Below are 19150 nucleotides of genomic sequence, written 5' to 3' on the forward strand. Positions count from 1 at the left end.
AGCGGCAATGATGAAGCGGCTGCCTGGATCGGCGCAAGCGGACGCGCTGAATAAATTGCGGGTGCTGTACTTATTTAGGCATGAAGATACAAACACACAAAGGGGTTGTGAATACGTAGGGCAGCCCTTAGTCAATCCAATGCCGGATGAAGGCCTCCCCGCGCTAAGATGGATGATAGTGGCAGTGATGATGATGGTGGTGGTCGTGATAGCGATCGCAATGATGATAGTGGTGATTGATGATGAAGGCACACGTGCTCGTAACGGATGACGATCGAGTCATCCCCTACCATAAAATCGGAAATCGATCTCACAAATCGTGAGCCAAGCGCTCGCTATTTGTGGTTCATTTTTTTTGTGTGCCACAAATGAAACACAAAACCTCGCCGATCTCGTCGATGAGCATCAACCATCACGCGAGCTCCGGTGGTCATGCTCGCAGCAGCGGCTTTTGGCTCAGCCATCGACCAAAGGCGGTGGTCGCCGCGTCGCACAGCTTTCAAATGCGCTTCTGCGTCCGTCTGGAACACTCTTCCTTCCGATTTTAGTAAGCCACTGGAGCACTTTTAAAATCAAGTAGATTGAAAATGAATATATTTAGAACTCCGTTTTGTGTTTAGTTTATTCCCCCCCCACCCGCACCTCCGATGAGCACGGTTGGCTATGTACGGTGCGAAAGAAGTTCAACACAGCACACATATCTACCCCGTCAGTTATACTTACCGCCGCGATGGCAGCTTCAGAATATCAGCAATGCCGTAATCACAGCGATTACCACGGGGCTAACAGCCACTCCATCTACAGTTATGGATGGCCTTCATCCAGCAGCGTATTGACAAATGGTCGTAAAATTATGGCCGAGACACAATTGACCTCGAAATCCGGCACGCGCACACGTGGCAGCGTTCGCACGCTCCAGGTGCGGAGTTCGCACCGCGGGGGGGGACCTTAGGGTCGACGCAGAGCACCACGGGGGGGTCCCCCAAGGGTCGACGCAGCACACCACGGGGGGGAGTCCCCCCAAGGGTCGACTCAGAGCACCGCGGGCTCCAGGGTGCCCTCTCGACCCGTCGCGTCGGCTGCCCTGGAGATTGTGCGGCAGTGTCTCTTAAGCAGTCAGTCAACCGTGTGACGACTTCACTGGCAACTGCAATCGACACGCATCATCGTCTGATTTACGTGTCAGTGCAGTCATCACCTAAATCTGTATTTTGACGTATCTGTAACTTTATTTTACCACGGTTTTTGTTTTAAGTTATTTGTCCAAACCGAGTTTCGTTACAACTTGAGGTTATTTTAACCATCACGAACGTTGGTTGATCATCAGCATCATCATCATCGTCTGCAAACGGCGTCCAATCTCGTTCGAGGGGAGGGGGGGCACAGGTTGTAAGCCCATGACATCAGGTACCATGTCAATGTTCGCGTCGCATTATGGGTAGAAATTAGGGGCCGTCCATAAATGACGTCACCCACCTGGGGGGGGGGGGGTCAGACATTTGTGACGATGTGTGACGAGGGGAGGGGGGGGGGTGAGAAATGTGACGTCACATCAAAATGCGCAACTTTAAATAAATATAGAATTGTAAAAACAACACTAATTGTTATAACAACACTCCTACAACATCAGAGTGCAGCACCACATTAAATACGCACTACAATGACAATAGTTTAAAGCGCTTTGAAGCATGTTTTATTTTCAAAATGGAAATATGGTTGCGGGGGGGGGGGGCAGAGCTTTGTGACGTCATATTTTTGTGACGCCGTGTGACGAGGGGGGGGGGGGTCAAAAATCGTCCAAAATCGCGTGACGTCATTTATGGACGGCCCCTTAAATAATAATTAAAAAAGCGAAACTGATGAAACCTCCAATTCTGCTGATGTTTTCGTAGGCAGGGGAGCTGCTGCTGCTGCTGTGTTTAACGACGCCATCCGTCATTGGAACCTCCTTCGCCAGTAACAAAATATGATACTTGTTTTTTTACCCTTTTATCTGGCAACAAAACTGACACCTTTTTTACAAGGAGTCTTTTTGTTTGCATTCCGACTGCAGGTATTGTGGTCAATGCAAACATGACTCATTGTAAAAAAAAGTGTCAGTTTTGTTGCCAGATAAAAGGGTAAAAACCCAATGACGCTATCCGTGTTGACTTTTTCTTTGTGAATCTGCTGAAGAGTTATTCGACCAGACGCGGGTCACGGGCCCGAGCCAAATAATGCCACCTCGGCCCAGGAATGGGGCTCCGGGACATTGTGAGAGAACCCACGGGTGTCAGCGCCACGGGGGGCCCATTGGTCTCCATCCAGAGCGGTGTTCATTGACGAGGAGCGTGTCGAGTTGTTGTTGTTGTCGTTGTCGTCGTCCCGTGGTTTTCGCGAGCAACGTCCCACGCGCTGCTGCTGCTACTGCTCTCAGACGATTCGCACCCACAACCACAAGGCCGCCGCCCGCTCGCCCTGACGAGGAAGCGCGTGGGCCACGAGTCGCCACCCCCCGAGCCCCCACCCCGCGTCCCCCTAGCCCCCACCCCGCGTCCCCCGAGCCCCCACCCCGCGTCCCCCGCCCCCCACACCCCGAGCCCCCACCCCGCGTCCCCCGAGCCCCCACCCCGCGTCCCCCGAGCCCCCACCCCGCGTCCCCCGAGCCCCCACCCCGCGTCCCCCGAGCCCCCACCCCGCGTCCCCTGCCCCCACACCCCCCCCCCGCGTCCATCCCCTGCCCCCCACACCCGAGCCCCCCCCCCCGCGTCCATCCCTCGCCCCCCCCTCTCCGTGACGGCTGTGACGTCACTTACTTGCGACCGAGCCGCGCGCCCGTGGCTGCCAGGACGCGGCGCGCTGTGGTGGTGGTGGTAGCCTCGTGGTGGTTGTTGTTGTTGTGGTTGTGTCGGTGGTTGTGTTGTAGTTGTGGTGGTGTCGGTAGCCTCGTGGTGGTTGTTGTTGTTGTGGTTGTGTCGGTGGTTGTGTTGTAGTTGTGGTGGTGTCGGTAGCCCCGTGGTGGTTGTTGTTGTGGTTGTGTCGGTGGTTGTGTTGTAGTTGTGGTGGTGTCGGTAGCCTCGTGGTGGTTGTTGTTGTTGTGGTTGTGTCGGTGGTTGTGTTGTAGTTGTGGTGGTGTCGGTAGCCTCGTGGTGGTTGTTGTTATGGTTGTGTCGGTGGTTGTGTTGTAGTTGTGGTGGTGTCGGTAGCCCCGTGGTGGTTGTTGTTGTGGTTGTGTCGGTGGTTGTGTTGTAGTTGTGGTGGTGTCGGTAGCCTCGTGGTGGTTGTTGTTGTGGTTGTGTCGGTGGTTGTGTTGTAGTTGTGGTGGTGTCGGTAGCCCCGTGATGGTTGTTGTTGTTGTGGTTGTGTCGGTGGTTGTGTTGTAGTTGTGGTGGTGTCGGTAGCCCCGTGGTGGTTGTTGTTGTGGTTGTGTCGGTGGTTGTGTTGTAGTTGTGGTGGTGTCGGTAGCCTCGTGGTGGTTGTTGTTGTGGTTGTGTCGGTGGTTGTGTTGTAGTTGTGGTGGTGTCGGTAGCCCCGTGATGGTTGTTGTTGTTGTGGTTGTGTCGGTGGTTGTGTTGTAGTTGTGGTGGTGTCGGTAGCCCCGTGGTGGTTGTGGTTGTGTCGGTGGTTGTGTTGTAGTTGTGGTGGTGTCGGTAGCCCCGTGGTGGTTGTTGTTGTTGTGGTTGTGTCGGTGGTTGTGTTGTAGTTGTGGTGGTGTCGGTAGCCCCGTGGTGGTTGTGGTTGTGTCGGTGGTTGTGTTGTAGTTGTGGTGGTGTCGGTAGCCCCGTGGTGGTTGTTGTTGGTGTGGTTGTGTCGGTGGTTGTGTTGTAGTTGTGGTGGTGTCGGTAGCCCCGTGGTGGTTGTGGTTGTGTCGGTGGTTGTGTTGTAGTTGTGGTGGTGTCGGTAGCCTCGTGGTGGTTGTTGTTGTTGTGGTTGTGTCGGTGGTTGTGTTGTAGTTGTGGTGGTGTTGGTAGCCTCGTGGTGGTGTCGGTGGTTGTGTCCGTTTGTTGGTGCCTGTATCCGTGGTTGGTGTTGTAGTTGTGGTTGTGTTTTTGTGCGTTGACTGCGCCTGAGTGGTTGTGAGTGGTTGTGTTTGTGACAGTGGTTGTGTTGGTGGCGGTGGTTGTGAGTGGTTGTGTTCGTGTTTGGTTCTGCAGTCGTGGTTGTGTCTGATGGGTGCGCTTGTGAGTGAGTGTGTGTGTCTCTGGGTGTGTTTGTCTCTTGACAGCCATCCGTAATATCTTTCGAGGTTTCCCCGACCGCCTTTGTAGTCGTCGTCGTCTCTGCGGCTGTGTTATTATTGCCCCTCGTCGTTGGCCCGGGCTGGCGGTGGTCATGCTGGAGCCGGCCCCCCCTCAGTATCGTGACCCCCAGGAGGCCACCACGAGAACGGAGAAGATTCTGCACCTCCGCTCTCAGCGCGGACACGGAGTGAGGGTCCTCAGGGAGCTCTACCTGCGCCAGGACGTGGCCTGCTCAAGCGCCCTCTGCATGGCCCAATGTGACCGCGGTGCGTGCCCTGAGTTCCCCTGATATCCTTACAACGGGTCCCCCCCACCCCCCCGATATACATTGATATGGTCTCAAAGGCCAAAGTGTGTGTTTAACTTCTTTCGCACCGTACGTAGCCAACCGTGTTAATCAGAGGTGCGGGGGATGAACAACAAAGTAAGGTTCTGGGCTCCCATGCAGGGGCATATACTGAGGTCCACCTTGGGTCACATCGAGGCCCCGTGCCGCACAACTGAACTCCCGGGGCGTCTGAACTGGGTTGCTTCAGGGATCCGGGACGCTCAACGATTGTGGCACCGATTGCCTTCGCCGGCCTAACGGGAGTGACAACCCCTGGCTGATGTTGCACACAAGCACTTTGCAGTGTCCCCCTTGAGCCCCTGCACCTGGGCACACTGGGGCCACTTGAACTACAAGTGTGAAAGATCACACGCAGGCTCCGAGGATTGATCAGGGTCCCTTTGGAGTTTTGATCTGTATCACACTGGAGTCCTCCCACGTCCCAGAGCAGAGTCAACGTTCCAATTGGGGCCTAGTGATGGGGTCCCCTTAGTCGTAACAGGGTGATCATGCGCGCAGCGCAGTACAAGGACACTTTCAGGATAATGAAGTTGGCAAGTTATGATCACAAAACCAAATGATACACCAAGCTCACACCTTTAATATAATTCATTTATTTTCCACCGAAAGCAACTTCGAGGTCTTCACATTCGACAGCGATTCGTTAACAATTATTTCACAATTCTACACCTACTACCCCCTTCCCTTGGGACTCCGCATCACTCCCCAAAACTGTCCCTCCCCGACACCCTTGACCCCCACCCTGGGTTTGCAGGGTCCAAGCTGCTGGGTGCCAACCTCACCCATTACCTGGTACCAGGCTGCACCGTGGTGCAGGAATTCCTGGAGATCCTGGAGCTGCCCGAGCTGCAGGGCGTCGTGTTCACGCAGACCTCCTGCAATGCCCTGCAGCACGCCAAGGGCCGCAGGTAATGGGGGTGGAACCACGCGCACCAACTCTCTTGCGCTCTCCGTTATGGGTTTTTTTCCCCCCAAAAGTACTTTCTTGATACAAACAATTCAGGTACACACCACAGAGGATATGAAAGGGGGTTGACACCAGCACAAACACATGACTGATTACAGTGCAATGGAAACCTGTCTAAACCGCATTGTGTCTTCCTAAGCTCTGATACTCTCGGAGGATAAGAAAAAAAGGGGGGGGGGTGCCTAAATGCCCTAATGATTGCTCTGTAAGAGTCAATGCCCACTGGAGGAGAGGGAGTGAAGGGGTTCTATGTTTGGTGGTAAGCTTCCTCCCTGCGCCTTAGTGTGGCACTTAGATGCTCTAGAGCGGCAATTTTTTTTACAAATTATTGGCCCATTCCTGCAGTGTTGGGGGGAGCCGTGCTCTTTCCAATTGGCTATATTGGTGCATTTTTCCATGACATTGAACATTTGGAATAATATATTTGTTTCCCTGGAAAGGCCTTGAGGTTTCAACCCCAACAGGGACGTTTCTGATGAGGGTGGGATGCTCGTTTTGTGAATGTGGCTCAAGTAGCAAATTGATAATTTGAAAAAAAAAACTGTTAACGTCTGAACATTGCCAAAAGGCATGTCTGTATGTTTGAGGGGTCTCTCCAGTATCTTTTAGATCGCCACGCACAGACAAATCAAGGACGGGGTTTTAGAAACTAAATTTTCGCACCACAGTGGGGTTTTTTTACCTCGGTTCAAATACAAATTAAATCGTTACAAGCCGCACTTGCATGTACCTCGTTAAGTATAGCTAGCATTTAATTATATTGTATTGGTACCTTGTCACATGGGGCCACACGTAAATACACAAGGTCTCCTTGACTTAAAAGCAGTGCTCTATACGTCACAGAACGTGTTTTAAAAACGCCTTTAATTAAAATATTAACGAAGATAAAATGGTCAATGCGAACAGACGTTCCTCGGTTCATTTCAAGTTATTGAGTTTGGAAAATGCTCACCGAGGTGGTTCAAAGAGAGCAACATGGATGTGATTCGGTGCTCTGCATTGGTGATAACCCTTAGGGAAAATGATTACGGGTGTCTGTTTTCAACTAAGAGTGGTAGGATCTGGCAGAGGGAAGTAAGTGTTGGCCAGAGGTTGTGTGGCATTAAGTGCATTCATTGGTTGTGATGATCTCTTGAGCTCGGTTCTGCTCTGTTGTGGACGGAGATGGGGCTGTAGCTTGTTTATAGAGGGGGCTTGGTCAAATCACATGTCTATTAAGACAATCAGGAATCGGTGTGGAGATAGCTCGTACAGTTCGGCATGCTTTTTGTGGGTGTGATGCACAGCTCTTTAGCCACCTGTTGCGTGAAATTGGGGCAAATTAATTAGATGTTCTCATGTGTGCATTGCAACATTCAACCATCGTGCAATTATTCCCCGTGATGTTCCTGTCTGCCAGTTGTCTACACAAGGAGCTTAAAGAGCAGTTACTTTTTTTAAACACTGCCAAGGGACAAAGCCAGTAAAATTACAAAAATATCACTCAGCGACTTAACCAGATCGTCGATGGAAGCAATATTAGTTGAAGTTACTTTTAAAAGGGAGGGAAAGATTTGGGGCTACAGGAAGGAAAGCAGAGTTAAATTCAACAAATTCTTAATCATGTCAACAGTAGGGGGTGTAACAATTCACCCTCAACAATTCGATGACGTGTTGCAATTAAATTATCGATTATTTTATTTACATTGTGGTGAAGCATAAAACAATATTGATATTGTGAGCTCAAGAATCAATATTAATCTACTGTATGAAGTTACATGTACACGTACAGTCCTTATGTTCGTCCGCTGCTGGATGAGGGCCTCCCCACACCGTGTGAGTTACTGTACCATACTTGACCACATTGGCCGATGTAGGTTGATGAAGGCAGGCGGCATAGACGTTGAAGCATAGCACAGTACAACAAATTGTTACGTGCCCTGTTGCATCCGTTTCAAGAGTGTGTAGAAATGCGTGTTTTCATTTGTTTTTAGGCACTACAACAGACTGAGGAGCTTGCTGAAGGACATGCGAAGGGAGTGCGTGATGTTTGCCAACGAGTTCCAGAGGTTTGCCTACTGTGCCCGGGAGCCCGGAGAGACTCCTGAAGCCTGGAAAACAAGGTGACTCACACAGTCAAACACGCACTTTATTTACCCCCAAACAAATCATCAATCCCTGGAGCAACTTTGGTCCAATTGGTTGGGTTAAAGGGGTATTCATTGGTATTTTATTTGAAGCTTGCATAGTTGTGTTTGGGAGTAACATGACAAGGGTTAAGTTTTGTAGGCACAGGCTGATGGTGCTGAAACAAGTTTTTGTCATGAGGTGAGCTGAAATGGCAATTCAATTCAAGCAAGGCTTGCATTGTCCACCAACACACAGTATAGTGGGATAATAAAACAAAAATGATGGAATGAAAAGTCGGATGACCAGTGTAGGTACACGTTCCCTTTCATCTGAATTTTGGAAAGTTCGTGTGGATGTCACATCAACAATAGGGTAAATAGCCAAGCTATTACCATAATCAATGCGCTCCCTGGGTGGCCCTAAGCCATAGGATAACCACTATTGGATTCCCACAAAGTGGTACTCACTTTACTGGCCACTGAATGATAATGATTCCCAGAGTCACAGTGTTACTCAAGTCAAGAGTTTATGGAATAATACTTATTTATTTGACAGCAGAACACTTTCAATGCCCTCACATTTAAATCTGCCGTGTGCGTCGTTATTCAGATCCGTCTACCAGGCAGCTGTTTGGTACTACGATCACCTCGTGGGACAGATCCCCATTGTCATGTTAACAGAAGACCCCGAAGATGTGCGCAGATACGGAGCCGCCACGCCTGGCGTTTTTGTGATGCTTTTCCTGGTAAATCGTTGTTCTTGCTCTTGACAGTGTCATTGTTTTTTTATCTGTGTGTGTGTATGTTTTTAATATACTACCATTTGTTAAATTATTTGGTGATATTGCATTGGCAGTGGTGCACAAGCTCACATGGCAGTGGGTTGAGTTTAAATTACAAATGTACTTCTTTGAAAATATGTTGAGTTCTTTTTACCATTTCGATGAGTGTCTAAGCCCTGGCTTGCTGAATTTATGATTAGAACAAACAATATGATCATTTACAGTGTGGATTTATAACATATTTAAATGCGACCCCAACATAAGATGATGTACAAATGCATCATCTTGGCTTCAACTTACAAGTCAGCACACCCAGGTTGTTAGAGACTAGCGCTTGTCACTGACGGAGCCCCGAATGCATGCTTGTGCTTCCAGGATTACCTGCAGAACTTTTGGCCAGACGTCCAGATGGCACACGAGCTGTATGCATCCATCCACCAAATGCTGCAGGAAAGCAAGAGTCAGGGCTTGTCCAGCAAGCGAGAATTTCCCGAACATTTGTCCCAGGAAGTGCTGGAGGCTGGCATCAAGTCCAGCCGCTACATTAAGGCAAGACGAACAAAAGGCACCACCCTCTCGTGTCCCCTTCTAAGAGCCAGTTATTTAGTGCTGGTTAAACAGTGGTGGCGTAGCTTGGTTTGCATGGGCCCTAGTGCAAGGAATGAATTGGGGCCCCCCTGTCCAAATTCCCACCCTCGTTGTAGCCCGGAACATAGAGCCACTCCGGCCCGTGGGCCTCAGTTCAGTTGCACTACGTGAACACTTCGTAGCTATGCCACTGGTGGACAAACGCAGTTAGGTATAAACTTTAATTTGAAATGTTTGTAACAGGAATTGGTTGCAAATGTATAAAGAAGGTGTAATCAACAACCACTATGCAAAAATAAAATTGATTATTAGTGATCAGATGGCAAAAGCAAATATGACATCTAATTAGTAATCAGATCTAAAAAGCTTTACTTTATCAGTTAAGACAGTGACTATGCCATCAAGCAAAGATCCCCCATGTAGCCTATACAGGTTGGGTGGGGCAAGCGCTGTTAGCGAGCGCCTATTAAGGCCAGCACAGTGCAAGAGGGGATGGTTTGGCCAGCACCACGCCCAGCCACCATTGTTTCCCCAATGCTGATGTTGAGATATGGCACCAGGTACATATTTGAGGCTTCGTCGATCCATACCTTGAGCAATATGATGGAAACTTTTTCATGGCTTGAGTTTGAATGTATTTTCAAAACGGACTTTGTTAGGTGGTGATGGGAAGTCGTGCTCTGATGTGCTCTGATGGAAGCATGTGCCATGATGATTCTAAGTGAAAATGTATTGAATCTGGTGCGTCCATGTGTGCAGGGAATCCTCAGCGTGAACAAACACCGGGCTCAGCTGGAGGCGTTTGTACGGTGCCAGGTCAGCGACTCCAAACAGGCAGGTGAGATGCAGGAGGGTTGTTTGACCACAGTTAACCACGCTTGTCAGTTCAGGTTGATGAATGTCAGGGTGTCCAGCACTGACTGGTTGGTTTTGGAGCTTGTACGATATAGGCCTCTGCTGTGTTTTTGGGTTGCATCATGTTATTTAGAATGGTGTCCGATGTTTCATTCAGAACAACACACGGTACAACCCGAAGACTCATCAGAGGGTTACTCGCTAATGATGTTCACTGTTGCCATCGATCAAACTTAAGGTCACCAGGTTCATAGGGCAGTGCGGTAACTGCTTAACTTTTGCCCCCACTTTATATTCATATTGTGCTTCGTGTTAAGAATTCGTCTTTAAAATCGGCGCTCTCTCAGCAGAGTTGCAAAGCGACGTGCTGGTGCCGGGCGTGAAGGCGCGTAACCGCGCGGTGCACGGGGACACAGTGGTTGTGGAGCTTCTGCCACGTGCCGAGTGGCACGGCCGCGCCACAGGGCTGAGTGGGGGCGACGGCACGGACGAGCGAGCCGAGGAGGAGGCGGCGCCGAAAACTGAGCCCATGCCCACCGGTCGGTGCATTAACATCATCATCACCGCTGCCACCGCAATGTCAATCATTCACCACTATCTGATTTAATCGCCGTTTGCAGAAAACAGTTAACCCTGAATACGATGATGTACCCAGTTAGCATTTAACTAAAAATGCATATCCCTACCCATTTTACATTGGCTTCTTGGGTTTCAAGCCTCAATTATTCTCATGCATACACATTCCTGAGCAGATCAATTCAGCTTTTTTTAAACTTCAATTTAACGATAAGCACAACTTTCAAAATAGGCTGCTGCCAGTCGCATTTGCGGCCTGTTTTCTGGCTTGCTGTTGTCATGTTCTCATCACCATGCTGCAGTTACTTCCATTGACATTTAAGCGGGGAAATACGCTTTCCACCAAAAATAAAGACTTCGTGCATCCTATTGTTTTGAGGCCTAAAAGCCCAGGAAACTGTCACCCTCCTTGGTATCTTCTGGACATCTGTGAAAAAGACCTTTATAGCTCATTGCATTCCTCCAGTATAAATGTAATGTTCTGATTCTGATCTGACGCTGCTGATGGCAGGGCGGGTGGTGGGCATTCTGCAGAGGAACTGGAGGGACTACGTAGCTACCTTTCCCTCTGTGGACGACCTGGTGGGGCAGAGCGCCAAGTCCCAGAAAGTCCTCGTCGTGCCCTGGGATTTCCGTGTGCCCAAGATCCGCATCAGCACCAACCAGTCACAGGCGCTACAGGTGAGTTGCCTTGTGGTGCAAGCGTTTGGCTGTTCATCGATCGGCTGGAGGCCTGAATTTGGTGCCATTACGAATGTATACTTGGTGTAAAAAGTCCAGAATTAAGACTCGTGAATAATATTGGCCCAACTTTTAATGCAGAATAATTCTGAAAACATTTTGAGACTTATTGAGGTTTTCCTGGAAAAAAATGTTATAATGAAGACCTTGCTCTTCTCTGCCAATGACCGATGACTTTCCATCTGTACAAATTGAAACACGGTAGTGTGTTGCCTATGTTTATAACATTTTGACCGCTCTCTTGTACAAATGACAAATGTTCTGCATCGATATGTTGAGCAGACTGGCTCAACGCTCGTTTGCGCCTCTCCTTTCGCCTGTTTAAGTGACACCTGCGTGCCGGTGCTGGCTCGCCGCCTCTGCCATTTTTCACGCAGGACTACCGCGTGGTAGTGCGCATAGATTCGTGGGAGGCAACGTCCCAGTACCCGAACGGGCACTTTGTGCGCGTGCTGGGCCGCGCCGGAGAGCTCGAGACGGAGGTGGCCGCCCTTCTGGTGGAGAACGCCATCTCCGTGCTGCCCTTCTCCGAAGCCCAGGTGAGGCTGCTCAGCCATCAAAGAGCTGGGGGCTAAGAGATTAGGGCACTTTCGCCCATAACACATCAGTATGAGGGCTGCCACACAGCCTGCAAGGGGTGTTACCACATCTGTGTATCGTGGGGGGCCGCACTAAAGGCCACTAGGGGCCGCCAGTGGCCTGCAGGCCTTGCAATAAAGAACACTGAATTATGTCATATTCCAATTCAATTAAAAGCATGACTTATTTATTTGGCATGTTCTGAGAATGTCTCCCACGGAGATGGAGTAATGAAATGAAGCCTTTATCCAGCTCTGAATAGATCACGAATGATGATGGTCACATGGAAAGAGGAACAAGTGATACAGCTCCACACCTCATTCACCTGGTTCTGCCACCGCCCCATTTGGACACAGGAGTTGCTGTGTCATCAGCTGATGCTGGTGAATACGGCAGAAATACTACCGTCAAGCAGTGGCTGATGACATGGCAAGACGAACAAGCGATACTGCCCAGGGACTTTTTCACCCTGTTCTGCCGTGGTCCCATTCTTCCTCTGCAGCTGCGAGAGATGCCAGTGGACTCGCCAGAGACGCCGTGGCGGATGGACAGCGAGGAGGTGGCGCGTCGTCGCGACCTGCGCTCCTCGCACCTAATTTTCAGCGTGGACCCGCCGGGCTGTGAGGATGTGGACGATGCACTCTCCGTGAAAACAATCGCTGGGGGGAACCTGGAGCTTGGTGTGCACATCGCAGACGTCACGCACTTCCTGCGGCCCCACTCGCACACGGACCTCGAGGCTCGCGCGCGGTAACATGCGCCCCTCGCACACCCACCCCACCCCCGTTACCCCCGTGAGCGCGTACGCACCAACACGTCCATTTTACCAAAGCAGAGAAGATCACACTAGAGAAGGCTTTTAAAGGAAGATCCAAGCCAAACAAATATCTGATCTAACGAGCTTCTGGGGACAAGAGATGCAGTTATCGCCAGCCAGCTAAACTTTTAGTTGTTTCTGCTGTGGCCTGCTTCACGCAGCAGCAGTGGAGCTTTCATAAAGAGATCAATTTTGGGGTCCTTCATTACATAGGGGCACTATGAGCCCAGGACACCCAGCAGGGGTGTGTATCTGCGTCTTTCTTTAAGGGGCTTTAGAAGTTGACGGTGTAAAAGGCAATGCCGGCGTTGTTTTGCTGCTTGCAGGGCCACCACGTACTACTTGGCTGACCGCCGCTTCGACATGCTGCCTTCGGTCCTCAGTGGCAACCTGTGCTCGCTGCTGAGCGGCGTCGACAGGTAAGAGCCGCCAAATGGTAACAGATGGTGTCTCGTTCAACCGTGTGCGAGCCCAGTTAAGTGAATTGTCTTGTTTGCATGACAGACCTGGGAGGCTGTAACAAAAATAAAAAAGAATCGTTTTCATAGCCAAAATTAACACCTGCCATTACTTTTAGGCTGGTGGTACGAGTGAGATAGCATCAAACTAGAATCGGTGCAGATTAGCCGGTGAACATTGCATAAAAAAAAAAATCGATTCTTGAGTCTAATTGCAGCTCCCAAGTCGTGGCGATTCACTGAATATCTGTGGGTGATGTGCACCATTAACTCATTGCATGCCCTGACATTGATCCCAAAGGCCCATTGGATCATTGACCAAATTGTTTCTTTATTTTGGGAAGATAAATCTATTTCATCCAGAAGTGGATTGATCATGGCTGATGACTAGTATCTTTAAAATTAACCAGATGAAATATAGACCATTTGAGATGTCTAAAAATATTGCCTCTTTTGCAAGGGTTACCTGGATTAATGATGATGAACAGATACTTCCCTGTGTATGTAAAATTTAAACATTTAAAGTATCTAAATGTGACCAATTCAAATAAGAAGACAAGCACATCACTATAATATTAAGGAGTTTTTTTCTGTCTTCGAAGGAGTTCGAGTCAGGGTTAGACTGATATAGGGCAGAGAAAAGGTACAAATGGAAACACTTCATAGAGACAGAGAAAATAGAAAAGTCGGAAAGTCTTTAGCCTCAACACAATTCACCGAGACGTCACATGGCGACGTCGTGCTTTTGCAGGTATGCGGTGAGCGTGCGGTGGGAGCTTGACGGAGACACGTACGAGGTGAAGCGCGTGTGGTACGGCCGCACCGTCATCCGCTCGGCCTACAAGCTGAGCTACGAGACGGCGCAGGCCCTGCTCGACGGGGGCGCGGCCGCCCAGGGGGTCACCATCCCCGAGCTCGCCGCTTTCGACGACGGAACGCGACAGGTGCCCGCCGCGCCCCCTCATTCCACATGCTCCAGGTCCGATGTAGCGGTCCGCTCAGACCCCGTGATTAAATACGTCTCTTAACCACTGCCGCGGGTTTATAAGTAAACACCCTGCGGTTCCCCCAACCCCTCCAGGAGCGGCTGCGTGAGCTGGTGTGGGCCCTGGGCCGTCTGACGGACGTGGCACGGGCCATGCGCGCCCGCCGCACAGAGGAGGGAGGCCTGGAGCTGGAGAGTGTGGAGGTGCGCGTGCAGATGAGCGAGTCGCGCGACTCCATCGCCGACCTCGTGCCGCAGCAGCCGCTCGAGGTGCACGAGACCGTGGCCGAGTGCATGATCGCCGCCAACCACTGGGTGGCTCGCCGCGTGGCGCAAGCGCTGCCCGGCCGCGCTCTGCTGCGTCATCACCCGCCTCCGCGACACGAATTCTTCGAGGAGCTGAAGGCGTGTGCTGCCTCGCTGGGCTTTCACATCGACACGAGGCGAGTCGTTGCACGCCGCTGCTACTGCTGCTACTGCTGCAGCTGCTAAACGTGGGTGACAATTCAGGCCCCTTGCCATCGGATGAATTGTCAGGATCCAAGAGCATGATTCGCTTTGCTAAGTACTCATATGACGGTGTGTATCAATCGATACGGACTTAAGACAATGGCCCCTTGGAATGACTATAAGTACAACATTCTTGCACCAATAACTCATTGTTTCTGTGAGATGGACATGTCAGTTACGTTTATGACTTTAGTATTGTCTATCCAAATATTAAAACCCCAGTCAACCTTTGCCAAGTGGGAGGCTGCTTATTCTCCCAGGGTGTCTGGAGATTCCATCCCCCAGACATCAGTGCTGCCAAATTCCTCACTCTCTTCAAGTCCAGGCTTAAAACGTTCTACTTTTCTCTGCCTATAACCACCTCTTTGTGGTAAATATGCCCACAGTTTATCTACAGCATCTTGAGATATGATGGTAATTGGATGCTATATAAATATTCAATGTAGTTGTACTGTTACACGGCTGCAGCAAGAATCATGGCAAGGACATTTAACATGTAAAATACTGAATTTAAGCTTCATCACTCTTGCAAATATTACATGATTTAAAATGTTTTATTTTGGCTTCAGCTCCAACAAGGCGCTGGCAGGGTCTCTCGACAACGCCGTGGATCCCAACGACCCGCTCATTAACAAGATGCTGCGCTCAATGGCGGTCCACGCCATGTCCAACGCACTCTACTTCTCCACTGGCTCCCTGCCTGTCGACCAGCACTACCACTACGGTATGGTCACAAGCTAAAACCCTCTTTCATCATCGTGAACAAAATCATCATCATCATCATCATCGTGAACAAAATCTCAGCCATGATCAATCCACTGCTGGATGAAGGCCTCCCCAAGCATTCACTATCTCTCACAGCCTTGCGATGTTGTAATCCGTCTAGCAAACTACATGACGTGTCCTGTACAAGCCCACATAATTTTCATTACCCCCTAATAAAACAAGTTCAGTCAGCAAGGCCTGGGAAACCAGTTATTTTGCTTTAGTTTCCTTGCATGTAATTTTAACAATTGCGACATACGTCGTGACTTTCATCTGCTCCAGGATCTCTCAACTGAACTGTAACACCTTTCACTAATACTTAAACTTTTTGCGAAACCACTCTGCTGCGGGCAATTTAATTAAATGGTCATTTTGTTGAATCTTGATGCCTCTGCAATCCCCCCATCGAGGTCACGACCCAATTTGAGAAGCAATTTTCTACTTGATAAAATTATGTCACAGCAGCTTTAGCAGACACTTTACGGAGAAAATGGTACACCTAATCTCTTAATTGAATGGTTGCCAGAAAACAAATTAGTTGTGGGGTATGTACTGTGACTGGTAAGTTCTTCAGCCACCAGTCACTCAAGCAGACACCAAATTCTTCAGACACAACTGTATTTAGATGCCAAAGGAGGGAACACGCCCGATAGGATGTCACCCATGGAGAAGACGCAATGAGATTAGCTCGAGTGCAGGCGCAAGATGGACTGTGATATCGCGAGATCACGATGGTGACGACTTGGGGTGGGGGGGGGTCTTTAACCAGCACTGGATGATTATGAAAACCAAATCGAGCTCGATCCTTCTCGGCTTCTTATCTTGTCGTCCTGTGCTCACCGTGGCGCTGTGCAGGCCTCGCGCTAGACCACTACACGCATTTCACGTCGCCGATCCGGCGCTACGCCGACGTGATGGTTCACCGGCAGCTGCTGGCCGTGCTGGAGGCCAAGGGGGCGCCGGAAACCACACCGCTCAACACCGAGCTGCAGGAGCTGTGCGAGCACATCAACGAGAGGAACAGGGTGAGCGAAAACTTAAGCCGCAGCATTGCGTGGCACGGAAGGGCCCGAGTAGAGCGGATTCCTGCCGACGCCCAACTAAATCTTGGGCGTGTGCATTTGGGTCTGAAAGTAACTGGCTGCTGGCCACACTTGTCTTGTTTTAAGTGGGTACTTCATGTTTTACTGATAACCTAGAATGCAAATTGCTGCTTCAGTAAATCATATGCAGTGGGAGTAAAACTTGTTGCAGAATTGTAGTGGCAGGTATTTGTAGTGAAAATATACTTTGTTTAAACCGTCATCTATTTCAGAAAGATGAACGGACGAAAGGGTTTCAACTGGTTCAGTTTGCATCGAGCAGCAGCTGCACTTACAGGACAAAGGCACATCACCTCTCTTATCTCCTTATGACAACAGCTCCATTTTTTTTATTGACTCTCTACTCATTATCTATACGTTAATAACGCGGCCACCCTCGGGATATGCTAAGACTCATTACTTATTGATGTTAAGTGGCCTAAATGGTTCGCCTTTGTAGCTTGCGTAGGTGGACTGGCCATGAGGCGCTAGACAGCTGGTCGTGTGGTCTCTGGTTTTCACAGGCTGCCCAGCAGGCTCAGAAGGAGTCCATTGAGCTCTTCCAGTGCCTGTTTTTCCGCGACAAGGACCCCGAGCAAGACGATCGCTGCGTCGAGGACGGCATCGTTTACTCGCTTCGTGCCGACGGCGTTCTCATCCATGTGCCGCGGTAACCGGAACTTCCCTTCCCATTTAACATGTAGTAGGCTTTCGCGACCAATATTATTAATAACAAAAGTTATTTTGGGTTAATCGCGTAAATATTCCAGCACAATTCGCCCAATGAAGCTGGTTGTAATTACCAGCGAAACGTCACAGTACTCTAAATTGTCAACATTGTCATGTTTTGTTTACATGACAAACCTTACTGATTGGCTGTGTTGGGTGGTGGTGGGTTAACGACACATTTATATTTAAGTTATTAACCCAAAATAACTTTTATTCTCTTCCCATTGCCAGAGGTCACAGATGATGACCTCGCAAATGACGTTTCAACAAGTCAATGTCAAAAGTCAATTTGAAAGTGTCTCCATGTTTGATTGAGCATGGGGTGGTCATCATCCTCTTAAGGTGCCTTTGAGCCAATGGTAGATTGTAAAATTTTATTGAGAGGATAATTCTCTATGGCATGCCCAATGATTACAAGCAATAATACATCAACCAAGTGATTCTTACGCTCGTAAAAATTACATGAAACTAACAGGGGCCCAAATCTTTACATCCTTGCTGTTAACATCCAACAAATTGATACTCATTTCATTGACCTCGGATGAATGATTGGCTCTCGCTTCCCAGCTGATATTTGAGCTTGAGACTTTCTGATTGTGAGTTGCATGGAACCACTAGCCTAGTACTTGTCATCAATGTAGTGATGGGCAATGATTGACTGCATTCTTAATTTGAATCTCCCCTCCCCTCTCCCCCTCGACAGATATGGTTTAAAAGGAGCAGCTTATCTCAAGAACAAAGATGGGCTCGTGGTCAGCGTGGGCACGGACGACGTCTGCGAATTTGTTCCTGGCTGCATCACGAGGGGGAAGAATCACATCACGACACAGCCGAGCGTGGGGCGCAGCCTCACCGTCCGCCTGTTTGACCACCTCACGGTAGAGCAAACCTCTCCCCTTTTTTATAACCAACTTTGTAGTGCAAACAAATTACAAGGATCTAAAAGTCATCGAGGAAAGGATAACACAGCATTGAACAAACAGAGCAAGTAATTTCTCACTGCCACACTGATCGAAAATAATTTGTTGTTAATGGTAAATGTCTTGTGACAATGATGTAATCTCAATTGAATGTTTTTCTGAATTGGTTACTATTGACATCTTAACCTGGGTGGAAATGCACATTGACACGTTTCAAAGTCAACTACAACGCCTCACCAGGTGATCCTATTAACAGAGTGCTCATTTACAATCTGAAGGCTGTGCGTTGAAACCCTGGTAGAATATTACTGCACTTAGTCCATCATTAGTATTAAGAAAATCAAATGGTTATCCTCCAAAGAGAGTGGTCCCCTCCATAAAAATGTGGAATAATGCAACAAGTTATTTCAGCATGGGGACACTCAGGGTCTTGGCGAGGGTCACGTGTTGGCCAATATTCCACGTCATCCAATTCTTGGCAACAAGTGCCAATGTCTGTATGTGGCAAAAATCACCTTCGAGATGTAAATGACTATGACTTCACATCACCTTTTGTACGGATCTCCTGGGCAGGTACGGATTTCCGTGCAACCACGACGAGCACACGCGGACACAATCCGGCTGGAGGTGACACGAATGGAGCAGCATCGGCCTCGGGATAAAATGTCGGAAGCGGCATCCGTATCGACTAACGCTGCTGTGGCAGAAGGGCAGCAGGACAGCAGCATGCCCAGGAATGCCCGGGCGGACATGGTGCGGGAGGTGAGGCAGAGAGCCGAGGAGGGGTCTAAGGTTGTGACACCCAAGAGTGGACGTTCACCTCTCTGGGAGCCCGAGTTCAGCCAGAGCAAAGGATGCCTCTACGATATCCTTGAGGACATCAGAGAGCTGGCTCTGATGGATGCTACCACCGCCTGACATCCGCCACCATGGATAAAAACGTTTTTCGGAAACGTGAAATTGCTTTCGCTCTCCGTTGAGTGAAACCGATAAAAGGGGGGCAATTTAACATGAAAGGGTAAATTGTTAGTAAAATGTGTACAGTAATTTAAAACGATTTTTTTTGCACATTTTATTATTAAATTAAGTTTTGTAATGGAGTGTGATTTTCATAAAAAA

The 19150-nt window shown here is 49.3% G+C and overlaps 1 protein-coding gene across 2 annotated transcripts; it reads left to right on the top strand.

Moving 5' to 3' along the window:
- The first annotated feature begins 2809 nt into the window (after nucleotides 1-2809).
- On the top strand, nucleotides 2810-19124 carry DIS3L (DIS3 like exosome 3'-5' exoribonuclease). 2 transcript variants are annotated; one of them, XM_061558537.1, is made up of 18 exons: nucleotides 2810-4486; nucleotides 5324-5477; nucleotides 7510-7638; nucleotides 8255-8390; nucleotides 8802-8975; nucleotides 9774-9852; nucleotides 10217-10408; nucleotides 10957-11126; nucleotides 11564-11725; nucleotides 12268-12515; nucleotides 12909-13001; nucleotides 13792-13984; nucleotides 14122-14468; nucleotides 15105-15259; nucleotides 16156-16325; nucleotides 16907-17052; nucleotides 17815-17989; nucleotides 18605-19124. In XM_061558537.1, the coding sequence occupies exons 1-18, from the start codon at nucleotides 4312-4314 to the stop codon at nucleotides 18947-18949; spliced, it is 3243 nt and encodes a 1080-aa protein (XP_061414521.1). In that variant the 5' UTR covers nucleotides 2810-4311; the 3' UTR covers nucleotides 18950-19124. The 2 variants fall into 2 exon arrangements, with proteins under 2 accessions (XP_061414521.1, XP_061414523.1); XM_061558539.1 differs by having other exon boundaries at nucleotides 10220-10408.
- Nucleotides 19125-19150: the final 26 nt, after the last annotated feature.

Source organism: Lethenteron reissneri, chromosome 24, assembly GCF_015708825.2.
Source record: "Lethenteron reissneri isolate LAM-NWPU_2019-01 chromosome 24, ASM1570882v1, whole genome shotgun sequence".
NCBI classification, from domain to species: Eukaryota; Metazoa; Chordata; class Hyperoartia; order Petromyzontiformes; family Petromyzontidae; genus Lethenteron; species Lethenteron reissneri.

What these genes read in the sequence shown, in the direction of transcription:
- DIS3L (XM_061558537.1), top strand. Translation starts at nt 4,312, where the DNA reads ATGCTGGAGCCGGCCCCCCCTCAGTATCGTGACCCCCAGGAGGCCACC. An exon ending in CGACCAGCACTACCACTACG is followed by an intron (nt 15,260 to 16,155) that starts GTATGGTCACAA and finishes GGCGCTGTGCAG; the next exon opens with GCCTCGCGCTAGACCACTAC. An exon ending in GTTCTCATCCATGTGCCGCG is followed by an intron (nt 17,053 to 17,814) that starts GTAACCGGAACT and finishes CCCCCTCGACAG; the next exon opens with ATATGGTTTAAAAGGAGCAG.